The sequence below is a fragment of the Trachypithecus francoisi genome, unplaced genomic scaffold, assembly GCF_009764315.1.
Source record: "Trachypithecus francoisi isolate TF-2019V2 unplaced genomic scaffold, Tfra_2.0 Lachesis_group4, whole genome shotgun sequence".
Classification (NCBI taxonomy): Eukaryota; Metazoa; Chordata; class Mammalia; order Primates; family Cercopithecidae; genus Trachypithecus; species Trachypithecus francoisi.
Window position 1 is genome coordinate 46,652,597 of NW_022681469.1, and position 27,170 is coordinate 46,679,766.

The 27,170-nt window shown below is 34.5% G+C and overlaps 1 protein-coding gene across 4 annotated transcripts in view; it reads left to right on the top strand.

Annotated features, from left to right (window-relative positions):
• TMEM168 (transmembrane protein 168) overlaps positions 1 to 17,034 on the top strand; it is a 29,918-nt gene extending 12,884 nt beyond the window's left edge. Inside the window, exons 2-5 of one of the 4 annotated variants that reach the window (XM_033192323.1) lie at positions 4,549 to 4,738; positions 7,533 to 7,675; positions 9,738 to 10,012; positions 15,029 to 17,034. In XM_033192323.1, the coding sequence (XP_033048214.1) occupies positions 7,557 to 7,675; positions 9,738 to 10,012; positions 15,029 to 15,576 (942 nt within the window). In that variant the 5' untranslated portion in view covers positions 4,549 to 4,738; positions 7,533 to 7,556 and the 3' untranslated portion in view covers positions 15,577 to 17,034. The remainder of the gene's footprint in view (positions 1 to 4,548; positions 4,739 to 7,532; positions 7,676 to 9,737; positions 10,013 to 15,028) is intronic. The other 3 variants (XM_033192319.1, XM_033192322.1, XM_033192321.1) reach the window with 3 other exon arrangements.
• Positions 17,035 to 27,170: the final 10,136 nt, after the last annotated feature.

Below are 27,170 nucleotides of genomic sequence, written 5' to 3' on the forward strand. Positions count from 1 at the left end.
GGTAAACAGCATAGTTGAGTAGTTAAAACAGAGATTGCAATGACCTGCAAAAGAAAATATTAACTATCTGCGCCCCCCTCTGTTTTTTTATTTTTTTTGACACGGAGTTTCACTCTTGTCACCAAGGCTGCAGTGCAAAGGCGCCATTGCTGCTCACTGCAACCTCCGCCTCCTGGATTCAAGTAATTCTCCTGTCTCAGCCTCTCAAGTAGCTGGGATTACAGGCACCCGCCACTAGGCCTGGCTAATTTTTGTATTTTTGGTAGAGACCGGGTTTCGCCATGTTGGCCAGGCTGGTCTCTAACTCCTGACCTCTGGTAATCCACCTGCCTCGGACTCCCAAAGTGCTGGGATTACAGGTATGAGCCACTGCACCTGGCCCCCTATCTGGCCCTTTTAAGAAAAAGTTTGCCAACCTTTTTTCTAGACCAGTGTTTCTCAGTCCTCAGTATGCATGTGAATCATGTAGGGATCTTGTTAAAATTCTGAAGATTGGAATTCAGTAATTTTGGGGAAGAACATGAGACTCTGTGTCTCTAAAAAATCTTCAACGTGATGCAAACACTTCCGGTCACCAGCGTACTCATTTAGTGGCAATATATTCATTTAGCTATTCAAGACCAGTGTAAATCTACATAAGTTGTGTCTGCATTCCCCAATTGTTTGCTATTTGGAAACTGCTGCCCATGGCATAGGCATTATGTCTTAAAGGTAACTAAATTTTTTTGACTTAATTTAACCAATCCTCTGTAGAAAGATTTCAAACTCTGCTCTGCCCAGTGTTCTGTGAGATGTTAGTGAGTGTACTCTGAGAAAAAAATGTTTAAAGTACAGAAAGAAAAACATTTCCAAACTAACTTGACGGTGAAGTCCTTGCTCTACCCTCATTACTTACATTACACAAATCCCCACACCCATACCTTTTAACCTCTATGTGAAACATAATTTGGGAAGTATCTGCTGAATTTATACATGTTCCAGACCTCTTGAATAATGAAAGAACCAGAAAATTATGTAGAAAGGCAAATTATTAAGAGCTTTGTTAGGAATGACTGTTTTGGGGATAACATCATTTAATGCAAATAAATTCTGAGGGCTCTCAGATTATTTAAATTGGATTTTAATTGATTTTTAAAATTGAACTATTTTTACTTATTTCCTAAATGATATTACGTTTTTAATATAATCTAAAACCATTTGTCATATTTCTGTGAGAGTAATACTAAGGTAGTAAACCAATTTTTCTCCCCGTCCCATTAAAATATCCTTCAGTCTATTTTCACTAGAAAAACTGTGCCACTGATTAGGTGAGGGCAGACCCAATGTGCCAAGAAAAAAATGAGGAATTAAAGAAGGCTTTGAGCAGATCAGTTTGCCAGCTATGACAGAATCTATGAAAGCAGACATAGACTGAAATCAAGAAGGCTAGCCAGGAGCAAGAGATAAGGACTTGGACTAAGGTGATAGGGAAAAGGGCTATGATAAGGATAAAACTGAGAGTATTATCAGAGGAAAAACTAGTAGATTTTGTTGAGAAGTAAATTTAAAGCAAATTTTATATTAGTTGATAAAATGTAAAGTTGAAAGTTTGGACGTGGTAGATAGTCAAAATGTTAAAAAGATGTTGAGAAACTGAAGAGAGCAGATAAGAATGTAGGATGAGAGAAGACATGATGATGGATCTCACTGAGGTAATGACCTAGTGGACATTTGGAATTTATTAAATACCTTATAGGTTTCTTTATCTTTTAAAATATATTTTTAGGGACTCAAATGTACTTTTGTTTTACTATTAGAGAAGTAAAAACATGCAAGATTAACATGCCTTATGGAGCACAGTTGTAATTTAGATCATAATTCCAAAAAATGGGTTTAGCCATTTTTTTAAGGTTTTGCATATGAAAACTTTTGGGTTTTGTTTTACTTAGCTTAACATAAAAATTTTTTTATTAAGGAAAAATTTACATATAGAAACATTCACCTTTTTTAGTGTGTAATTCTGTGATTTTGACAAACACATATATTTGTGTGACCACCACTACCACAGTCAATGTGTAGAGCAGTTAAATCACCACCAAAATTCCCTCTTGCTTCCTTGTAGTCAGTCCTTCTCCCAACCCCCAGGTACTTGGCAACCTGATTTGTTTTCCGTTCCTAGAAATTTTCCTTTTCCAGAATGTCATATTCATAAAATCATTTAACATTGTAGTCTTTTGAGCCTGACTTTTGTTTTTGAGACAGGATTTTGCTCTGCAGTGTGGACTAGAGTACAGTGGCACAATCATGGCTCACTGCAGCCTCGACCTCCTGGGCTCAAGCAGTCCTCCCTGCCTTGGCCTTCCAAAGTGCTGGGATTATAGGTGTGAGCCACTGCACCTGGCCCTAAGTCTGATTTCTTATTTACATCATTTGAGATTCATCTGTGTTACTGTGTGCCATCAGTAAGTTAGTTACTTTTATTGTGAGCAATATCCCATTGTATGGATGTTCCAGTTTATCCCTTACCCAGTTGAGAGACACTGAAATTATTTGTAGTTTTTTGGTAATTATGAATAAAGCTGCTATAAACCTTTGTAGACAAGGTTTTGTGTTAACATAAGCTTTTATTTTAGTGTGATGTGGGATTGCTGGGTCATGTGGAAAGCATTTGTTTTAACTTTATACTGCCATACATATGTATTTCTAATCTACAGAATAAGCTCGTGACATAAATTATCTATGTATATATTCCAGAAATCAAGACTGAAAAGGTTAAGTAACTTATTCGTGTACACATAGCAAGTGGCTGAGCTGGGATTGAACCAAAGTCTAACTCTGAAGCTTGGGTCCTTTCCACTATGCCCTACTTCTTCTGCATAAAGAAGTCATTTGGCTTTAAAATTATACAGTAGTCTTCATAATGTTCTTAAATTTCCTGAACCAAGCAAAGTTTTGAAAGTTGCCTGTGGTTTCTTAAAGCTAGATTTCTCACAGTCTCTCCATTTATATATTGCTGCATTTATGTATTCTATTTCTTAGTTGGGCTTTACTTTCTTTAGGCTTCTATGTATGTTTTCCAAATCTGGTTTGCATAAGGTGACTCATAAAAAAATACTTCTAAACAAACAAGCCGTATATGTTTATGTAAATGTTACATTTTAAAAACGACATTGCATAAAGAAATTTTGTTCCTGTTACCTGAAAAATTTTAGAATATGAAACGTTGAATACTTTGACCGTGACTTGAAAGCCCAGCTGGATAGAGATCTAATAACTAGTAATAACTTTTATTCAAAGGGCATTACTTACAGGTTGTTTATTGGTCTTCTTTTGTGCTGACTTTGTATCTGCTCTGAAATATGAGCCATGTCTTAAAATTTGATAGTGAGCTGAGGATAATTTGGAGAAGCAAAGGAGAAAAAGTACTTATAGGCTTTAATCAATTGATCTTATTTGTTACTTGGAATTAAGGTGTAAGGAGTACTCCAAAGTCACAAATGACTTCTTGATTGAAGCTATAGAGTAAAGGTTTGCAGGCCAATAAAATTGAAGCTCTCTGAAAGTGGCAAGTGGATAAAACATCCTAAATTTATTTTGGCTTCCCCTGGACATACTTGCCATCTGTTCAGTTAAAATTATGAATTTTTGTATTGCCAAAACATTAACTTGTGCGTGATCTTAATAGAATATTTAATACTGTTTTTCTAAGCTTGCTTTTTCAAAATAACCTAATAGAAGTGCTTAATGATTTTTTCCTGATAAATTTGCTTTATTAAAAATGTATGACAGGGCCAGGCACGATGACTCATGTTTGTAATTCCAACAGTTTGGGAGGCCAAGGCGGGAGGATTGCTTGAACCCAGGAGTTTGAGACCAGCTTGGGCAACATAGGGAGACTTCGTCTCTACAAAAATGAAAAAATTAGCCAGGCATGGTGGTGCATTCGCCTGTGGTCCCAGGCTACTTGGGCGGCTGAGGTGGCAGGATCACATGAGCCTGAGAGGTTGAGGCTGCAGTGAATTGTGATCAAGCCACTGCACTCCAGCCTGGATGACAGAGTGAGACCCCGTCAATCAGCATAAAATTCTCAGTTTCTAAGATTTTTTAATATAAAAAGCAAGTAGTAACAGATCATCTGTTATTTATGAATTGTGATCAGTAAACCCCCGAATATCTACTTATTTAGTCCTACTGTATCAAATATCATCGTCAGTGTTACATAACCAACATTAGGGTATTGAATAACATCAATATCAATTAACATTTTAATTGGAATTTTGGATTATTAGGCTTTTCATTTAAGTCATCTACAAATTGATTGGCAATTGAACTTTATCATTTGCTTAGTTTGCTGCTAAATGAAACTGTTCAATACTTTTTCTAATAGTAAAAACATACTGAAGATGAGAAGCACTGGTTTAGAAAAAATATGTAAATATATAAAATGTAATAGCCTGGAAATCAGTCATCAGAAAATTGGAACTGATTCAATTTGTAAGAATAGAAACATAAAATAAGTTTTAAACTTACCAAACTTTTATTTTAAAATTACTGTAAACCTCAATGTAGGTTATAAAGGAAGACTTGAATAAATGAAAAAACACACCATACTTCCTGGGATGAAAAGACTCGATGCTGGGCCTTGCAGACATTTGTATACATAGAGGAAACTGTTTTCAAAGCTGAGCTGCACTTTTGGCCCCCTCAAGAGTGGCAAAAATAAAAGCCAAGCCCAGGGCCTCCAGAAGTGAGATCTCTGGTAAATTACCTCCCATTTTACGCTTACACAGTGAAAGAAGAGGGTGGAGCCATGTGTGTTATAGCCCTTTCATGAACTTGCTTTCTGCCGTTGTGTCCTGTTGGTGGTTCAACCTGGGATTCAGTGGTCAAACCCGGATTAAGATATGTAGACTTGTGATGTCCGCAGCTCTCTGGAAGAAACAGTTGTCCCTAGGAGAAAGTGTCATTATCTAGGCCTAAAATTAATAATAATGTAATTTTCATATCCAGCGTTCAGCTTATAAATTTAACCAGGTACACACACAGCACCAAGTGCAAGAAGCAGCAAAATCAACAGACAACAGAAAAAAATCTTTAGGTATTGGAATTATCAAACAGAAAACCATCATGCTAAGTTGCAAAAATAAAAGGAGAGATCAGGACATAATGGTAGTATACTGAAAACTTTAAAAAATGACAGGGCAGATTTTAAAAAGAACTAAATAGAAATTTTAGGATCAGGAAATAAATTATTTCAGTATTACAAACATAACATTAGACAAAGCTGAATTGAGCATTAGTGAACTGGAAGATACAGTTCAGAAGAAGCTATACAAGAAGCAGCATGAAAGAGGAGAAGTATGGAAAATAGTGAACAGAAGGAAAGGATAAGACTCAGAGGATATGTTAAGAAGATCTCATATTTGTTTGATTAGAGTCCCAAAAATAGAGAGAAGAAATGAAAGCCAAAGGACATGTGAAAGGATAAAAAATAGACCAACAGAACGGAAGAAGAGAGACCAAAAACAGATCCGTGAATACTTATGACAAAAGTGGCACTGTAATGTGGAGTGGTTGATATTTTCAGTAATTGCTGCTTGGACAATTGAGTGTTTCTGTAGAAGAAAAAACTGGGCCATTATCATAAAATCAATTATATTTGGACTATAGATTTAAATGTGAAAGGCAAAACAATAAAGCCTTTAGAGGATAATGTTAAAATATCTTCTTAATGGTTGGATAGAGGGATTTTTTTCAACAAGGCATAAAGTGACTATATTATAATTAAGAACTCTTGTTAAGCAAAAAACAGCATTAAGGTAGTCACAGAGTCACCAGCAAAAGACTTTCATTTAAACTGTGTTCAGAACCAAACAAAGCTAAATCAATGAAGAAAAGGTCAACCTCATAGAAAGGTGGGCATAATATTTAACACTTCATCACATGATACCCACGTGGTGAAAGGTACTTAACCTCATTAATAATCAGAACTTGATATTTATTCTAGTTTTGGTATAATGGCAAACTGTAAGCAGTTTAAATACCAATAATAGGATCCACCAATTAAAGTTTTATATGTATTATAGGAATGCCATTTGATCTTTACAAGTGACTTAGAGTTATGTAAGTTTAGATTAAAATGTTCACAGATTAGGTATCCCATTTCGGTAAAAAAAATTACACATGAATATGTATTTGTGAAAAATACATTGCATGAAGTCTGGGAATATTTCAGAGTAGTTGTGCGTATAGATGATGGTATTTGGAATGATTTTAATCACATATCTTTTTTACTTATTTGTATTTTATAGTGTTTCTAAATGGAGCATGTACTGTGTTATTTATGTCATTGACAAAATAGGATGTACCAAAATAGGGCAGTATATTCATTTTTCTATTGCAGGAATAAATTTTTTAATTAAATTTTGATCAAATGAACCACCCCTTAGTGTTAAAAGCATGTGTTCATGCACCTAGGCATATAGTATGTGCAGTAGCAATACAGAAAGAATGTGATAGTTTAATATTCTAAACGTATGTTCAAGTGACTATCCATTTTCTTTTCACTTAAATGGGTCTTAATTTTTTCTGCTTTTTCGTTGCGGTTAATACCTGATTGCCTTCTCCTTATTTCTTCTGCCTCTCTACTTTCCATTCTGCTTTTACCATGCTTATATGTCCTTAAATTTTCTTCTGTTAAAATTTTGATTGCACACCTAGAGAGTTCAGTGCTTTATAAGGTAAACTATATATATAAACGGAATTCGTTTTTATAGCTTTAGAGTCTTAAATTTCCTTAAGAATTTATACAGAAAGAATGTAGAAATAATGTAATCGTTTAATATTCTAAAGATATGTTCAAGTGACTGTCATCCATTTTCTTTTCACTAAAAATGAGTATTAATTTTTTCTGCTTTTTCATTGCAATTGATGCCTGATTGCCTCCTCCTTATTTCTTCTGCTTCTCTACTTCCCATTCTGCTTTTACAATGCTTACGTGTCCTTAATATTTTCTTCTGTTAAAATTTTGAATTTGTACATCTAGACAGTGCAGTGCTTTATAAGGTAAACTATGCCATATAAACGGAATTAGTTTTTAAGCTTTAGGGTCTTAAATTTCCTTAAGAAAATGAGCCCTTTCTAAAGTACCCTTTTTGATAAAGTAAATAAATCTGTTATTTGAAAAATGACATAGGCACATGGGTTTTAACAAGATATTTGTTATCTGGCATTTTCTCTGTCATATCGAAGAGTGTTTTTTTTTTTTTTCTTCTAGTTTGGATAGGATATTATTTGACAAATCTTTTTTAAAAATGATATACTGTGTTTTGCCACAACTTTCAAAAAAACAGAGATACATTTAGGATTTATTGCACTAGTTAGCTCATCCATGTATACTTGCCTGCTTTAACTGAACATTGTTTTTAGATCATTAATTGTTCCTTTTATCCTTTTTGAAAGTAGAAGCTAAAAAATGTAAATCAATGTGCATGTATGTAAATATATACACATATGTACGTGTACTGTGTAAACATGTTTTGGATTTCTTTTAGCCAACAAATGGAATTTTCTTGAGCATGTTTCTAATTGTTTTGCCATTGGAATCCATGGCTCATGGGCTCTTCCATGAATTGGGTAACTGTTTAGGAGGAACATCTGTTGGATATGCTATTGTGATTCCCACCAACTTCTGCAGGTACAGTAATCTAGTATAGTTAGTGGTAACTATTCAGTTCATAACATTTTCTTAATATTTATATGAATAAAATATAGCTCCTTTTCAAAACCGTATTTTCAAAATATAACTTTTGCGTTTCTTCCAGATTTTTAACAAACTTTATTCCAAGTGATAATATCTTCAGAGTTCAGTTGAGATATTTTGATAAATATGATAAGCTTATATTTTAGCTAGAAACCATAAAATATTCATGTATAACTTTTCTGAGGAAAGATCTTACCCTAAAGGGAATATTTTGTTTAAGAAAGTGTCCTCTGGCCAGGCGCAGTGGCTCACACCTGTAATCCCAGCACTTTAGGAGGCTGAGGTGGGCGGATCACCTGAGGTCAGGAGTTTGAGACCAGCCTGGCCAACATGGTGAAACCCCATCTCTACTAAAAATACAAAAATTAGCTGAGGGTGGTGACAGGCACCTGTAATCCCAGCTACTCGGGAGGCTGAGGCAGGAGATTCACTTGAACCTGGGAGGCGAACGTTGCAGTGAGCTAAGATCGCACCATTGCACTCCAGCCTGGGGGACAAGAGCAAGACTTCGTCTCAAAACAAAAAAAAGTCCGAAACAGCATAGTGAAATATAATAAAATGTGCACTGGGCCTGAGAGGCTGGAGGTCTAGTTCTGTGTTACCTTCGGTACATTAGAACTCTGAACCTTATTATCTGTCTTTACCTAAAGACATCATTCCTGTTCATCTGACAGGAATGGTATGAAGAACTAAAAAAAAAAAAAAAAAGTGAATGTAAAAACACTCTGCACACTGAAAAGTGCCATACAAATACTAGGAATTCAGGGGATTGGCAGTGAAGTTTAATAAATGTTTATTGCAGTTTTATTCCAAAATAAATTTTACCCACAAAGGTGGTGACATCTGTATAAATCTGTAAATGTGCTACATTTTGTTTTTTATTTTATAGCTAAATACCATGAATTCTGATGACAGTTTTCATCACACTTTCCCTGGGGGAGGGGAGAGTTGAAGTAAAGTTTTTTTTCTAATTTCAAGTATTTAACATAAAAATCTCCAAATAGACTATTTGTAGGAAATATTTTCCTTTGTGTTAAAGACTTAATCAAAAGTTGAAGGTTCAAGAACTGAGGGAAACAGATTTGGAAATGTCCCATAAAGTGAGAAATGACAACCTTGTAGAAAGAAAGAATGTATGGAAATAGTAATATGCACAGTTAGATATTTATTACATTGTAATTTTTTTAAATGTAGTGCTTACTCTTTTGTGACTGTAATTTTAAAAGTTAGTAGAATACTATTGATGGTACATGAAGCAAAATCTAAGGTTTTCAAAAATCCTGACAGAAATCCCTTTTCTGGATAGGAATGATGGTTTTTTCTTTCTCAATATTAATGGTATTTTGCTAGTTATAAAACTTGCTTTATCTACTAGAGTACCGTTTTATATTTGTTCCAGGAGCAAATCTAAGTCTTCAACTAGTGTTCAGTATAAAGCAATGGACCTAAATTTTAATAACTTTTTAAATGCCTATTAATAATTTCTTCTATTTATGTACCTTAAGTTAATGAAATTTGAACACAATTTTTATAGACTATTTTTCAATACAGAAATATATAATTAAAATATTGCTTTTATATTTTGTGTGTTATAATATTTTTAAACAATAGTTTTTTTAATATTCCCCACCTAGATGTTCTTGAAACAGTGTAATCCTGCTTTTAAAAAGCCTTGTCCAATATCTGTCATGTAAGAAAATACAAATAAGGAACAAAGAGTAGTACTATCTACATTTGGAGGTATTATCCCAGCTTTTAATTTGATTATTGTTTTAATGATAGTGAGTATTTAGAAACCAGGTTTTGATTTTCTAAGCTTAATTCTTAGTACTATAGGAATTTTAGAAAGGATGATTTTTTTTAAAAAAGCCTGCCTCTTAGCAGCAACTATATTATAACTGATTCTTAGATAATCAGTTATAAATGACAGATGAGAATGTGATACAGAATGAATACTTCTTAAACACCAAAATAATTGTTTTTTCTCCTACTTCAGTCCTGATGGTCAGCCAACACTGCTTCCCCCAGAACATGTACAGGAGTTAAATTTGAGGTCTACTGGCATGCTCAATGCTATCCAAAGATTTTTTGCATATCATATGATTGAGACCTATGGATGTGACTATTCCACAAGTGGACTGTCATTTGATACGCTGCATTCCAAACTGAAAGCTTTCCTCGAACTTCGGACTGTGGATGGACCCAGACATGATACGTATATTTTGTATTACAGTGGGCACACCCATGGTACAGGAGAGTGGGCTCTAGCAGGTAAACTCACCTTTGGCAGTTTCACTATTGTAGAGATACACATGTATATGTAGAAATCTGTACTTCACACACAGTCATTAAATTTCCAGGATTCTCAGTTTACTGAACTGTACATATGACTTTAATTTGTTTTTCTTTGCTCTAGCATCCCTGTTTAGCCATCTCTAATGATAAGATTCAGAAATATGTCTTGTAGTGATTAGAAGGAAAAAATGCTTTGAGACTTATAGTTTCCCTGAAAATATTTTCAGAATTGCTAAATATATTTTTCAGAAGCTGATAAACTTCGTTGACTAGTATTTTTAAGTTTTGAAATGTTATGGATGCAGATTTCAGTAGTCCTTCACATCTGTAGTTTTATTTATGTTTATAAAGCTCACCAAAATTTTAAACAGCAGATCATGTAGTATGGTGGGAGTAGCATTTAGGTCAGGAGACCTTGGTTCTGGTCCTAATTGCCACAACTGTGTTATTTTAGGCAAGTTAATTAACTTCTGTTGGCTTCAGTTTTCTCGCCTGTAAAATAAGGCAGTAATTTTAAATGATCATTGAATTTTATTCTAAGGTACAAAATTCTGTAGGGATTGTTTTGCATTTGAAAAACCATAAAATAACTTTGGTTTACATGCATTATGGGAAATAGAAAACTTCTTAGTTATTGCCAAGAGAGAAATGAGATCTCTTTATATAATATATAAATTTATCAGGCTTTCCAACTATTAATAGAGAGTAAGTCAAGGGCTTTGTTTTATGAATTGTTACTTGCTTAGGACCTATAACAGAGCCCAATACATAGTAGAGGATCCTTAAGTAGCTGATAGATGAAATCATTGAATAAATCATTAAAAAAGAAAGGTAATTTTCTTATTTTAGATTAGAAATAGTTATTTTAGATTTAATTACATGATTTTTTTCCATGAAAGAGTATAGATGTTTTAAACCAAGAATGTATAAATAATAAAATAGTCATGAATAAATTGGAAACATTCATGATGAAGAAAAAGATAAATAGAAGTAGTATGGAAGGCCAGAGGCAGAGTTGCCAATATAAGAACTCCATAAAGAAACAAACAAAAGGTTAAGGTAGAAATGATTTTAAACCAGTGTGATCTCACTAATTTCATGTCAGATTTGTAACTGGAGTTTTTATCATAAAGAGAAATATTTTTTTGAAATTTTTCTTTTTTGCAAATAAATATTGAATAACTCAGTGGCCTTCTAGTAGAAAGAGGAGCTAATATTTATTGGACACATTTTAAGCATCAGCTTACTGTACTTAGTACCTTACACACATTGTTAGTCTTTATGTGAAATCCTTTGAGATGGATACCACCACTTCTGTTATCTTCATTTTTGAAAGGATGAAATGGAAATTATAAGTTGTTATGCAACTTATGATTTAAGACCAGATCTGCCCGGTTCCTAAAGTATATTTTTCCCCCCACTGTACCATGTTGTTTCCAAGGGTGAAAGCCGTGATGATAAAGAAATGGTATGTTCTGGTTAAATGGGTATTTTTTTTAGCATGGGTCACCCATTTCAAAAAATTAGAATGTACAAGACTAAAAGATGTACTGAACATTAAAACTACTTGAATATAGTTTATAAAATCATTTATTTGACTATAACTTTTTAATTACAATGTAGAAAACATCTTTTTAACCTTTATGGCTACTTCAGTTTCAGGTAAAGTATAACATTCTGTGTATTCCAACTCAGAGCACAAGAGAAAGCTTTAGTCAATTAAAATAGTCTTTACAGAAATAGAATTTTAGATCTAAAAGTAGGGATTACTGAAAACTTACTGTAATCCTTATAATAATAAACTCTACCCAGATCAAATGGAAAAAACAGGGCTAATTTTTGGTGGCCATGCATATATCCCTAGTTATTTTAAAGTGTTATAAGAGAGTAATTTTAGAAGTAAGTTTTTTGTGTGTGTTTATATGAAAGATTTATTACTTAATGGAAACACTTTTCAAAAAGTTTGCAGTTTTCTTAAGTAATTTAAAATTCATTAAGTATTTCTTAAAGATAGCTATGGAAATCAGTTCTAGATGTTCATTTACTAATTCTTATATCAGCGTTTATTTTTCTAAGAAAATAAAAAAAAAACACTAAGATACACACGTATATATGTATCAGTTTTTCTAAATTTTCATTCATCATTAAGTTAGGAATAATTTTTGAAGACTTTAAGAACTCTAAAATAGAGTTGTATTTTAGGTAAATGTTTAGCAGTTACATTCTAGAATTATGTCTTTATAATTTTTTTGAAGTATGCTACCAGTAAATTGATCATTACAGAATTCATCTGTTAGCTAAGATTTGTTCTTATGTAACTTTGAGAGCTTATTATAAGAAGTTTAAAAAAATAGAGAGAGAAAGCACACTGATCTCCCTTCCCTGAGAAACGTAGATTTTATCTTGTAATTCAGCAACTGCACACTGTCAAGCATGGCCTGAGGCATCTGGCATACTTGTGGGTAGTCATGTTGAACCAGGCCCAGAAAAGCCTGCTTTTCAGTTAGTTCATGCCCTGACCTGCTTTAGACATAACCCTCAAGGGCTGATTCTGCCTCACAAATAATATTGAATATCTCTGCTCTGAGGAAAATGCTTTAATCTATTCCAAATTACATGACAAAGAGCTTTAAGCTCTGCTAATTTATTAATAGTTGGGGTTTTTTGGTTTTGTTTTGTTTTTTGTTGTTGTTTTTTCAGCCGACTTTGAAATAGGAAACATCACAACTGGATTTTAGTTGGGTTAGCAAGTTAGTAGCAGACCCAGTATTAATATCACTGTGGAAAAGAGAATCTATATTTGCCCTTTATCCCATACATACTTAGAATATGTAGTCTTCTTATATTTATGGAGTTTCATGATATGGAACCTAATATTTTTGCCTTTGCTTGAGGATAGAAAACAATCATGGTAATTACAAGAGAGACAGAAATAAATGGAAAAAATGTACATAATTTATAAAGTAGTTTATTACAAATAAAGCCTTTAAAAAGCAGTCTCAATTACTTGAAATGCATCAGGTGGCTGTTATCTTAGATAGATGTAAGTACTTTGAATCTGGGCCAAAAGCCAAATGTAGCAAAGAACCTATTCATAGGAGAAAGCAGAGCAAAAGAAGAGAAATCGTTTAGAAAACTTTAATGCTGCTTTAAGTCTCTTGTTGATATCTAAAGAGCATTTATGTAAGAGAATTAAGGTAGAATATGCTAAAGAGTATTTATTGAAATAGTTGTGGATGGCATGTTGGGCAATGATGTTTTGTGGCAGATGGAATTTATATAATAGTTTTTGTAATCTGTGTCATCCTCTGATCTCTAGAGAAATTTAATAGAGCTGGCAATAATGGAGAGTTAACGTTTGGCCATTTTTGAAAAAGTATCTTTTGGAGGTATCAGTGGAATAACACATTAGTAATATGTGGAGACATGTACTGAAATACTGTCTCTGAGATAATATGTGTGAGTGTTAGAGCCATTAATAAAACAAGTTTATTTTCATGTTCTTAAGCTATTGTGGGCTGATTAATAAAACATTAATCAATTACACATAAAGAATATGATAGAATCCCAATTCTAAAGGATTCTCTCTCTGGTGGTGTCCATTTTTAACGGTGAAACCAAGAGGACAGCTGATTTGGGGGAAATATGTATTCTGGAGTTAGGTTGTTGGATCTTGTGCTGACAGATTGTAAAAGTAACTTATGCTCAATGTAAAAATTTCAGAAAAGTATTTTAAAAACCACCTGGAAGTGAAACACCTAGCAATAGCTGCTGTTGTAATTTTTGTAGATGCCCTGTCATGCTTTTTCTAATACATTTGCTCATCAATAAATTTTCTTTATAAATATTTTGTGATAAGATTTCCTCCTAAGGTTTTAGGGCATAGTTTATTCCCACTTCCCGAATGGGAAAGAAGTCTTTTTTGTAATTTCTTGTCCCTATGTCTGTTCTGTTCTTAGGATAGATTCGTAGAATTGGAATGATCATTATCAGTGTACCATTGAGGCAGGGCCAAATGAGGTGCGGGTGGCAGTTGCCTCAGGCACAAAACAGAAGGGAATGCCAAAAAACTCAATAATCAAAATGAACATTTTAATGTAGTACACTTAAAAATCAAAATTAATGCAAAAAAGATCCACAATGAACCAGATGTAAAACCTGTAGTCAGAAGTTTATTTACTTTAGAACTTTCTGGGTATATATTTTTTTAATCCCTTGTTCTTCAGCTATAAAACTGATTTAAATGTAAATCTGTTCTTAAACTCATGCTTGTACAGGTAGGAATAGGGTTTATTTTCATTCAGTAGGTACCTACGTATGAGGAAGAGAAGGAAACAATGATACAGAATGGGGGCCAAACTTTTTCCTGTAAAGGGCCAGATAGTTTTGGCTCTGTGGGTTTAGATCCCTGTTGCAGCTATTCAGCTCTGCTACTTTAGAGCAATAGCAGCCATAGACAGTGTGAATGAATGTAGTTGTGTTCCAATAAACTGTTATTTATGAAAATAATTATATGAAACTTAAATTGCATACAATTTTTACTGCCACAAAATATTCTGATTTTCTTTCAACCATGTAAAAATATAAAATCAACTCTTCGCTTTCAGGCCATACAGAAAGAGGTGGCAGGCTGGATCTGGCCCATGAGTTGTAGTTGCTGCCCCTGGTATAGAATGTTAGCTTTTCTGTATAGTTGTTTTCACTAAATACAAAGTATTTTCTTAATTTATACTAGCAGATTCCTTTTTATGTAATTAATACAGATTTTTTTTTTTTTACCTGAAGTTGAAAATCTGTTGTAAAAAATACCTTTTCAAAAGATACTTTGAAAGTGTCATTTAAATACTTTATTTTTTGCTTATTTAATTCTAAGAACTTAAGGAAAATACATGTAAGATGAGTATGTTCCCACTAGGAGAAAATGATTAAGAGGGTTTTCTTAATGAGAGGCTGCAGAAATTATTGCTGCATTGAATTTTCTCTTGTTCACAGGTGGAGATACACTACGACTTGACACACTTTTAGAATGGTGGAGAGAAAAGAACGGTTCCTTCTGTTCCCGGCTTATTATTGTATTAGACAGCGAAAATTCAACCCCTTGGGTGAAAGAAGTGAGGAAAATTAATGACCAGTATATTGCAGTGCAAGGAGCAGAGTTGGTAAAAACAATAGATATTGAAGAAGCTGACCCGCCACAGCTAGGTGACTTTACAAAAGACTGGGTAGAATATAACTGCAACTCCAGTAATAACATCTGCTGGACTGAAAAGGGACGCACAGTGAAAGCAGTATACGGTGTGTCAAAACGGTGGAGTGACTACACTCTGCATTTGCCAACGGGAAGCGATGTGGCCAAGCACTGGATGTTACACTTTCCTCGTATTACATATCCCCTAGTACATTTGGCAAATTGGTTATGCGGTCTGAACCTTTTTTGGATCTGCAAAACTTGTTTTAGGTGCTTGAAAAGATTAAAAATGAGTTGGTTTCTTCCTACTGTGCTGGACACAGGACAAGGCTTCAAACTTGTCAAATCTTAATTTGGACCCCAAAGCGGAATATTAATAAGCACTCATACTACCAATTATCACTAACTTGCCATTTTTTGTATGCTGTATTTTTATTTGTGGAAAATACCTTGCTACTTCTGTAGCTGCTCTCACTTTGTCTTTTCTTAAGTAATTATGGTATATGTAAGGTGTTGGGAAAAAACATTTTATAATGAAAGTATGTAGGGAGTCAAATGCTGACTGTAAATGCATAAGAGATGTTAAAAATAACACTGCACTTTCAGGAATGTTTGCTTATGGTCCTGATTAGTAAGAAAACAGTTGTCTATGCTCTGCAATGGCCAATGATGAATTACTAATGCCTTATTTTCTAGGCATATAATAGTTTAGAGAATGTAGACCAGATAAATTTGTTTACTATTTTAAGAAAACTACCAGTTTACTTACAGAAGATTCTTTTTTCCAAACAGTAGGTTTCATCCAAGACCATTTGAAGAACTGCAAACTCTTTCTCTTAGAAAAGAAAGAGGGCTGCCTAAAATAAACACAAAATTTGCTTCTACTCCATCACACTCAGATGTCTTGGTTGTGACCTATTACCAGTGTAGCAGAGAACCCAAGTTACATTTTAGATCAAAACATTGTTAATGTCGGTATTGTTAAAAGGCTAGCACCTACAAATTGCCCTTTCATGCTTTGGTCAGGGGGCCCTGAAAACACTGGTAATATTAAGAGTCTTTCTCAGGGTAACTTAATGTTTTCTTAATGAACAATGTTTCCAGCTACAAATTCTTCCAATAAACTGTCTTCCTTTTTGAAAAGTACTCTCATAGAAGAAATTTAGCAGTTACTCATTTACTGACTCGATCTGTTTTAAGTATTCAGAAAAGATTTTGATCCCTATTGAGTTAATGCTCTGCCATGAAAATTATTTTTCTGATCCTTGTTAGTGATAACATTTTTTTTCTACTGAAGGTCAAAGGATAGGAAACAAGTCATTTCTCTTCTTGTATACATGTAATGTATTATGTAAAAAAGTATTCATATTGGCAATTTTAGTTAGGCATAATAGTGTGGTTGTAATTTTTAAAACTTAGTGTTTGTCTTATTAAAGCAGGCACTGATCAGGGTATCTCCTAAGAGGTAATTCACTTCTAATTCCTTTCCAATAATTATTACATTCTAAATTTTCATCTATGAGAAATAACAAGAAGGGAATAGAACTAAATTGGAGAATAATCTAATCTTCGTTGTTTAAATGGTTCGACTTCTCACCATTGAAGCCATTTTTTCTAGCCTCAGAAAGAGGAAATAATGCCTCCACCATTTTCTACCTGGTGACTTGAAAATTGAACTTTTCAGTTAGGAAGAAGAGTCGGGGAACTTGTATACCACTATCTATCTATGCAGCATTGTTATAGTCCAATTATGTCTGTGTTTTGAGTATGATCTTCCTAATGCTCTAAATAAAATTTTGTTAAAAATTAATTTTCCATTTAATGTGCAAATATTGAATAGTATATTAAAAGTGGTAGTCATTAAAAATGCCCATGTTTTAGAGTTCACGTTTGAAAGTTTCCAATATAGGTTAAGGATTTATATTAGCATTGTCCAAACAGTATAGTTTTTTTTATTGTTCTGTTCAGCAATAGTGTAGTAGAAAAGCCACATGTTAAAATTGTGAGCTTTTAGCTTAAAAAAAGTTAATGTTAAGTAAAATCTCCTTTTAAATTTCTCAGCTCTTTGTGAGCAAGTTAGCTTTAACTAAAACATTATCTCTTCACTGTAACAAAGTCAAATACAAAAGTATATTCTGCATTCTTTATAAGGTAGTATTAAGGTGGTACTAAAAATTACATTCTAAAAACAGCTGACAGTTTGACAGCCACAAACCTAACTTTTTGATATGTATTTTCTGTGAAAGTAAAACCAAAAATGGTCTTTGGGCCAAGAATGTGACTTGAGCCAATTCGTTAACCAAAAATTTATAGAATATCCACTTTGATGAATTCTCCTACCCAAACAAACAAAAACCTATAAATGACTTTTTGGGATGGTACCACAAAGCTGACATTTTAAAAACAATAACTAAGGGTGTAGAAAAGAAATATTATAAGAAGGATAAAGTGATTGGTTACTTTCACCTAAAGATTAAAAAATAGATCTGACAATTAATGAGACTAATTTGTCCATGGCTGTCAAGTTTAAGAAAGAGTTGCTTGGAGTGAAAGAAATTATTTTAGGGTGAAACTTTACCATTCTATTAAAAAGAAAGAGGTAACTTGGAGATATTTTCAACATAATTTTATTTAATATTTGTTTCCTCGTGTGATGCCTTGCTAAAACCACAAAACCACTAGCTTCTAAAAACATCTTTTAAAATTGTGTACACACTGTTGCAAAATAAATAAGGAGCCAAGTTCTTTCTCTCCCCATGGCTTTTCAGTTATACTGTCATTTTATTCAAAAATTTTTAGTTTGCTCCTATCTAAACTCTTCCCTAGACTACTTGGGGTTATATCTCCATAGAATTCTGTCTTGCTCTTAATAAATTCAAAATTCTTTGGAAAAGATGCATTTCAGAAGATTATTCTTATGACCAGTTATGCTTAAACAAATTACATTCTTAATTAAAATGCACTTATATTTAATGCATTAGTGGGTAGATTTTCATTGTGAGTAAAATGTTCATTAGAATCTATTTGTAACTGGATATTTTGTAATTTTGGACTTAAACATATTTACTCTTGGGTACTGCTTTTTTATATGTATTCAAATTTATAGCTTAGTCTCTTTTAAAGTAATATTCTACATTACTTTCCCACAAGTGATGATAGTTAATATAATGTATGCCAGAAGAAAACGATTTAATTCTAAGAATGTGATTAGATATATTTGACAGTAAATGCTCAAAGGAGTTAGATCTGTCAGTACTTTTGAATGTCTCCTGTATTGGAAACTATTAGACTGTCACCTCTTTTTAGGCAAAGGCTTACACGTGTTAGTATTTCTGGTACACAGTTACCGAGAAGAGTGCCTTGTCCATAATGAGAAGCATTTAATAAATATTTTGGGCTGAGTGAATAAATTTAGAATCCTAAGGAGAAATTGGAATAACTTGATTGTAAGTTACTACATTTTCTTTAGTTTTACTTAAATGGATATTATTTCAAGATCTTCATTAAGCAAGTAATTTAGTAAAAACTTACAGAATCCGTAAAAGGAAAGCAAATCTCAAATTTGTAGTTAATAAGTGTTAAGATTAGGGAAGGAAAAACTGTTTCAGAACTGGTTTGAATGAAAACATAGCTGATGTTGCCAAAAAATGGCTTTTTGTGGGTTGAGTCCATTTCCATCATGACTCTAATATCATTAAGATTGAATCATTCATTTCCTCACTATTATATCTAGACAGATCGAAATTTATCACAAACGGAAATTATTAAAAGTCTGATGAACAAAGAAGGAATCTGGCTATGCATATCAGTGACAACTAAATTGTAAGGTCAGTAAAACAGGCCTATAAACGTAAGCAAGGTAAGGACAAGCTAGGGAAACTACAAGTATCTCCTTTTTTATATTGTCTTAACCTATTCACTAATTACAACACATAGAAACAATATAAAACAATGAAGTTTAAGCAGTAATTGTTTTGAGAAACCATTCTGTTGATAATTTACATTTCTATTTATTAGGAAATAATTGTTTTTATTACTTAGACCGAAGTTGATTTAAAATTGAAAACTGTGGGCTACCGTAAGGTTTTTTGTTTTGAAATATTCAATACCTAAAAGCCATTCTGAGTTTTAAAATTGAAGTTGACTAGTCATCTTGTATAATGACCTCATATTTTATAAGTTTGAACTTAAAATAGTTAGAAGTAGACAATTTTAGTAAGCTTTTGTTTTTATTTGGTCTAGCCTAAAAGACATTGATTTATCTCAAAGATTTTTAGCAGCCTGCGAGGGATAAATGAGTACGGCATAGCTTCCTAGACAAGCAGTATTCACTCAATGCCAAGTAAACTTTTCTAAGTTTAAAAATATTTTGATATTAAAACATACCAATGTATTGATAAACAAAATTTGCATTAATTTTTAATATAAACTATAGACTTCAAAGCAATTTTAATCTTGCAATGGGTCATTTGATTCATCCTCCTCATCCCCAAACACTTTGGACCTAATATTGCATGTTAATGACACTCTAAACAAGTTTTTTTTTTTTTTTTTTTTAAAAACCTTTTTCTTTTGACTTGGAATACAAATAGCACAATTAATTTTCACTAAACAAATACTTTTGTTTATACATAGAATTTCAGATAGATGCCATTTTAATGGGATTTTATAATATTTCTGGATTCTTCAAAGTCCTTATACATAATTTGTTCTATACACTTGGGTATTGGTAAGGAAAATACAGGATACGGATTTTAATTTGTAATCCACATCCATGTGTATTGATACACGTTCTCTCCTATTTCTCTCCTACCTAATTAGAAGAGGTATTTTTTACAACACCTAACCTTTGGATTTCTCTCTTCCCTTCCTCATGAAACAACTTAAAATGACAATAGCTATTACTTATTGTTCGATAGGTTCGACCACTGTGGTAAGCACTTCTGTATATTGATTTCGTTGAATCCTCCCACCCACCTTTTGTGGTAGATATACTTTTATGAATGAGGAAACTGAGGCATAACTTTACCAGAATGACAAAGCTATGTCTAAGAAATTGGGTATCAAAGTCAGCTTTAACCCTAAACTCCTTAGAAAAAGAAAAAAAACTGCTTTGTAATCCTATCAATTTGGTATCTTCAGGGTCTCTACTGGCACTTTTCCATCAGAATACAGTATGAAATTCTCAAGGCCTTTTAGTAGTAAAGAAATCCTCCCACAATTTTATATCAGATCTTTATTTTTTGCTTACAGTGAGGTTATTTGAAAGTGAGTATTCTGTATTCAGTCTCCAATTTCTCAGCTTCCATTTTATCTTGTATCCATAGCAGTCTGGTTCCACTCGGCACTCCACTGACAGTGTTCTTACTAAATCACCAGTGACCTCCATATTGCCAAATAAAGAGACATCTGATCTCTAGAGCATTTATTAACCACTTCCTTTATTTTCTTTGTTTTTGTTTGTTTGTTTGTTTTGGCTTCTGTAAATACTGTTCTTGATTTTTTTCTGCCGTTTTTCTGGACATTCCTTAGTGTGTTTTATCAGCTCTTCTTTCTCTACCCTATATTTTGGGTTTTCTCATATTCCTTCTCTGCTCATTCCATCACCTGCTTTCAGTAATCTCATTCACACCTGGGATTTCAGCTATAACACGTTCCACTGGTTACTCGCAAACATCTGTCTCCAACCTAGACATCTCTGGCACTCCAGGTACATGTATTCTGTCATGTACTAAACATCTCATTTCACAGGTTCCTCAAACTCAAATTCAAATCAGGTAGAGCCTCATCCAAATTGCTTAGTTCCCTCTATTCATGTACATGTGGATGGTACCATTCATACTTTATTACCCAAACGAAAATTTGGGCTTTATCCTTGACTCTCCCTCTTCCTCGTTACCCACATCCCATTAGTCTCCAAGTCCTACTAATTCCACCTCCTACCTAGTATTTTATATAACCATCCCCTCATCTCCATTTCTACTGCCTTTACCCTATAAAGGCCTTCACCATTTTTTCCACTAGTTATTGTTATAGCTTGTTAACTGTTTTTATTCTCCTTTCTCAAGTCTCATTTTGCTCCACTATAACTTCCATAGTTTTGCCAAAACAACCTGTCTATACTCCCTATAACTTTCACCATAAAGGATACATTCCTTGTGTTAGCATATCAGGCCTGCCTTGTGATTAGCCTGTTTCCAAAATCTCTAACTGTTCGTCATCTCAGTCACCTTCCTGTCATTTAGAACTGTTTGTAAATCTCTGAAAATGTTACGTTTTTTTTTTAAAAAACCAGTTGCACATGGGTTCAAAATACATGCTGGTCTCAAAACACATTAGTCAAGTGAAGCAAGGCTCAGCCGGGAGAATAGATCGTGCTGGTGGCATAAATCTGGCATGAAAAATGTTTTCCCATGTTATTTATGAGTCAGGTTTGCATCCAGGAGAGATACTCGAGAGTAGAGAATCATGGACAGTGACTAATGAATCTAACAGCTTAACTGACTTTTTATGTCATTGGTCCCCACCACATGTTGGAGATGAGAGGATCATGGCAGGTAGAGGGGAGAGCCTTAACAGCTGGTGAGGAGGTAGGTCCAGAGTGCAAGGCTTGGTCCACATAACTATGTGGCATCACTAAGTCTCTCTTCAATCCAAAGGCAGGAGCTTGCTTGCCACTCTAGTTTTGCCCAAACATAGGAAAATGCTAATTACCCAGACAGTGCAAAATAGGATGGGAGCTGTGAAGTCCAGGGGTGAAGTAAGCAGCCCCCTTGCAAACCATGCACCATTTTGTTTTGTGATTTTTCTTTTTTTGACCCATGGCAGGTAGTGCTATTTCAGCACAGCTGGCAACAGAGCTGCATGGCCAACATCTGTGAAACACTAAGAGCAGTCCCTACATGGCCTTCTGTCCTCAGTGAGGCTTATCAATTCAGAAAGAGTAGGGATTCTGGAGCTATGCTAGTTAATATGCAGGACTCTTCTCATTCCATGTTATCCAGTAACTGGTAGAATAAATACTCTGCTTCATTATGAATGACAGTTTCACAGTCAGGGGGCACCACTCCCACCCCCTGAACCTTTGAAGAACTCCATCCTCAGGCCTTGGTCATTCCACACAAAGTCCTGAGAAATAACCCAAACTCCACAGTGAAGGGAACCATGACCTACTCCTACCATCCCCTTCATGGGGTCGTCAGCCAGCTCTTTCCCAGCAGAGCCACCAGACCCAAAGCTCAGCCCTAGAGGCTCAGGAAAAAAAAAAAAATTTTTTTTTTGAGACACCTGTTTGTGTCTTCTGCCAGACTTCAGACTGGAAATGCTGTGTGTTCTGTTGCCTCCTTGAATTTGGTGCCTAAGATATCTAGAATTTCTGAATGAGAGTGCTTTGCAGGGTACCAGGCTTCCTGTTTTATTTGGAGAGGCAGGCTCAGTAGCTTCAGAAGAGTAAAATGTTCTGTTTACACCAGACCAGAGCTCAGATCTCAGCTCTGAAAGATACGGGCAGAAACAGCTACCTTGAAGTCACTTTTCAGTCAGAGGATGAGGTTCTGTCAGTCTGCTGCACTCAAGGGCCCATACTTATATTTAGAAGTGACTACTAAAGCTGTAGGTGCAGCCAAGGATGGGATGTGGAGTGAGGGTCTTGGCTGACCTACTGATCACAAATAGAGGGTAAAGCTCAGCAGTAAAACCCTGAAAGACATCAAGATGTCTGGTTTGGTCGTAGTGTCAGAATTGGAGAAAAGTTAAAAACTCCAAGGAACTAAACCACTGTCACTGTCCAAAAAAAAAAAAGTAATAACCCTCTTTTTTTTTTTTTTTGACAAGTTTATTTCATCCAGTGTGGTAGAAAAGGCACAATTCCAGTGTATCATTTACAATCGAATGTTGTTAACCTGGCTTTGTTCTTTGGAAGAACAATCATCTTGTTTTAGGTAATTACTCTCTTCCCTTACTCCTGGACAGTGACAGGGGTCTGACATTGGGATATGGTGTCCCAGGAGCTTAGCTGGTCAAGTGTGTGGAACCCAAAGGAGCAAAGAGCCAAGACAGCCCCTTGGAGAGAGACATAAATTAAAACCAAGCAAAGTGTTAAATTGAATATCACTCAGGAGTTAGGTAGAATGAAATAATTCAGCCTTGGAACGACAGGACAAAAACCAGATGAAAGCAATAGGGATTTTGAGATGACAAAGAAAGGGTACAGAGAAGTCACAAGAGCAAGGGAGAAAAGCTGTGCACTTTTTTTGTTTCCTGAAGTAGAGTAGTGCAACTGGTCTTATAAATAATCAGGACTTAAGAAAAATTTGGTAGGTATGGTTGTTCTGGCAGGTTGACTGAAAATTTAAACTGTTTCTTCTTTTTTTTCCCCAGGATATGTTTTGAAGATACAGTCTCACTATAGTAATGAGAATGGACCATTTCCATGTAAAGGGCAAAGATTCCAGCCTTGTCAAAATTACAGCTACTCTTAACTCCTCTAGCTGGAGAAGGAAATAGAGATAGCTGCTTCTTTCCTTCTCTTCCTTCTTCAGCTTGCAGTCTTCGACTCCTCAAGGGTTGGAAGAGAGGTGGAGGGGAGGAAAGAGACATAAGGAAGGCAGAAGAGTTTGAACTTGACTAGGACCATGGTAACCTGGCTCTGGCAGACTGCATCTTCTGATATTTACAGTGGCATCCTGCACTGATACTCCTGATACTGGGGATCTCCCACCTGTATGCAGTTGCTTCTTTGCCTTACTCTTTCCATGACTTTTAGGAATGCATTTGATACCCTAGCTTCTCTCTGAGGTCGGTTTGCTGATCCAGGTGGCCCTCATGGGCAGGACCTCCCATGGCCATATATTGGCACTCTATTCATGGCCCTCTGTGGTCTGTGGGAAACCCTTTCACAACCTTTGCCCTTGCAAGTCTGGGCACCCATGCAGATCCACAGCTGCCTCTTGAACTCGTTTCTCAGCACCTGGCCAACGCTCTTCTGGTTTCACGGGCAAGAATCAACACTGGTGCACTGGACCTACCAACTGCAGGGCCATGTACCAATCTCTCTGAGGGCCCAATTAAATCCCTTTCCACTAGGATTTGAGGCAAGGGGTAGTCACCCCATTACCCCCTCCCAGTGGGGGTACTCACAGCATTATAACAACTCTCTCTAAGGAATCCTCTTTATGAACCTGCCTTTCATCTCCAGCTCCTGAACTTTTTATAACTCCTATGTGGGTGAGGGATTTCAGTCATATGAGTGGTTCTTGACCCTCTTCTTTGGCATTTTTCTTCTTTGTCTGACTTACCAGTCTGTCAGTTACCCTTTTTTGCTGAGAGTCTCTCACTCTGCTTAAACCTCCTTTTCACCACCCATAACTATTTGAAATATAATGGGAAAAAGATTTCTTCTACCAACAGAAATAGAGAATGTAAGATTAATCAGAAATACTTGGGTCCTATAAGAAAAGCATAACTGCACTAAAATATAGAGAAGATTACTAAATACAGAGACAGCATTTTTTTTAGGGAATGAATAAATACTGTAAATATCTCAGATCTTAACAGGGTAGTAAAATAAGTTTAATACAATCATAAGTAAAATGTCAACAGTAGTTACCTATAGTCCAAGTGTTTTCAGTTTTTTCCCATTTTCTGAAATTTTGACTATAAATTTGTTTAATCTTATACCCTTAAGAATAAAGTTAAATACATCAAGGGAATCAAGTCATACCGAAGGAATCATAATGAAATGTAACAGTCCCCTATTCCAACATTTCTGACCCAAGTCCCACTCCCAAGAGGAAACCAATATTATTTCTTATGGTAATCAACTCCATGTCTGTAAATAATGTGTTATTTTATAATTTATAATGCTGTCTTTTCCTCAATTTATCAACTTTAGATATTATTAATGGCCCACTATGATAGATGAGGGCTTATTTCACTTACACAGTTTACTCATCCTTCCAAATGGTTCTATAAAATTATTATGTTTTAATATACTCAAAAACTCTATTTCTTATTTCCTCAGTTGTGGACACTCTCTTGACTCCCCTCCTTTTGTGATGAGGGAATTAGCACTTGAGGTCTTTCCTCACCTTTTACTTCCCCTACTACCACCAACTTGTGACTTTAGTCTCTTTGGTAGAATAACCACAGTCACATCTCCTGCTTTATTTAATGGTTGATTCTAAGAACTAACAATTCCATTAGTATGACTTCATTATATTGTTCATAGCATAGCCAAATGTGCTGTGACTACATTTCCTCTTTTGTATAACCTTTTTCACCTGAAGTTTCTGATTGTCTACCTCATCCCATCTGAAATCCTAATTTTTCTTATTTTCTTCCTGAATCTCCCATTAAATTATATAATGCGTGGAATCTTGTTTTCCCCAAATTCTTTCTCTTGGATCCCACTCTGCCTCTTCTAGTCAGTACCATTTATTCTCTAGAGCTTCTGCAAGGCTGCCATCCTAGGACTTCCCTTGATTATTTTCCTATGCTAGATCTAATATTTCCTGGACCCCACATCTTTCTCTTCATTTGCTCATTTTGATTGGAACACTTTATGAAGCAAATTCTAAAGAAATGATGCATGGAATATAAATGTTCTTAGACCGTGTTTGTCCCACAGAGTTATTATTCTGTTTTCTGTCCTTGCTGGTATGACTGGATAGAGAACTCTAGTCCATAGAAACTTACAGGCTTTGCCCCTTATTGCTCCATTTTATCAGTGGTCAATATTCTAGTCTTTTTTTTCTCTATAGAAGCTTTTATGATATCCTCTTAAAATAACTTCTCTTTATCTTGGTTCTGAAATTATAACTGTTTGGGGCATGGGCATATATTGTAATCATTCTTAGCATTCCATAGCAAGCCCTTTTCATTTGAAGATGTATATCTTCCTAGAGCTCTGAGAATTATCTTCCATTATTTTCTCTTTTCTCTATTTTCTGTGTGCTCACTTTATTAATATCCTACTACTGGGATGTAGGACTTGTTTTTTTTGTTTTGTTTTGTTTTGTTTTTGTTTTTGTTTTGCTGTTGTTCTGTATTTTGGAAGATTTTCTTGGGTTTGCTTTCCAATACTTCTGAGTTGTTTTTTTTTTTTCTTCCAGCAATCATACATTTAATTTCCAAAAACTCTTTTTCATTCTTTATAATTCCTTTTTCATGACATGGATTTAGCATCTTAGATTTGTCTAAATGCTAATTAGAGATTGTTTTAAAAGAATATTGTAGCATTTTTAATAGCAAAGTTTTTTTAAAGAAGCAAAATAAATGTTTACAGGAAAATGGATAAACATATTTATACATCCATTTAAATGAAGAAATTAGAGCTATACTAATATAGATAAATCTCAAAAACATACTTTTTAAAAAGTTGTAGATACATTAAGCATGATACCATTTATATAAAATTTTAAAACTTGGAAAGCAATGCTATATGTTGATTTTGGATACATATATAATGAAAGTAATATTTTAAGAGAGTAAGGGTAATGTAATATTTTATAAAAATATACATGGAAATGACACCTAAATTCAAATTAATGGTAAGAAGTTAGAGATTTAGAAGTTAGATTTAGAGTGAAGAAGACCTTGAACTACCTTTTTTTTTTTTTTTTTTTAATTTAAGTTCTGGGATACATGTACAGAACATGCAGGTTTGTTACATAGGTATATGCATGCCTTGGTGGTTTGCTGCATCCATCAACCCATCATCTACATTAGGTATGTTTTCACTCATAAGTGGGAGTTGAACAATGAGAACACATGGACACAGGGAGGGGAACATCACACACTGGGGCCTGTCGGTGGGTGGGGAGCTAGGGGAGGGATAGCATTAGGAAAGATTTTTTAAAGTTCTCTTTGGATTTCTGAATTTCCTTTGCTTCCTTTGGCATTTGTTGACATTCATGTTAGTTTCCTCAGTTTCTCTTTTAAATTCCA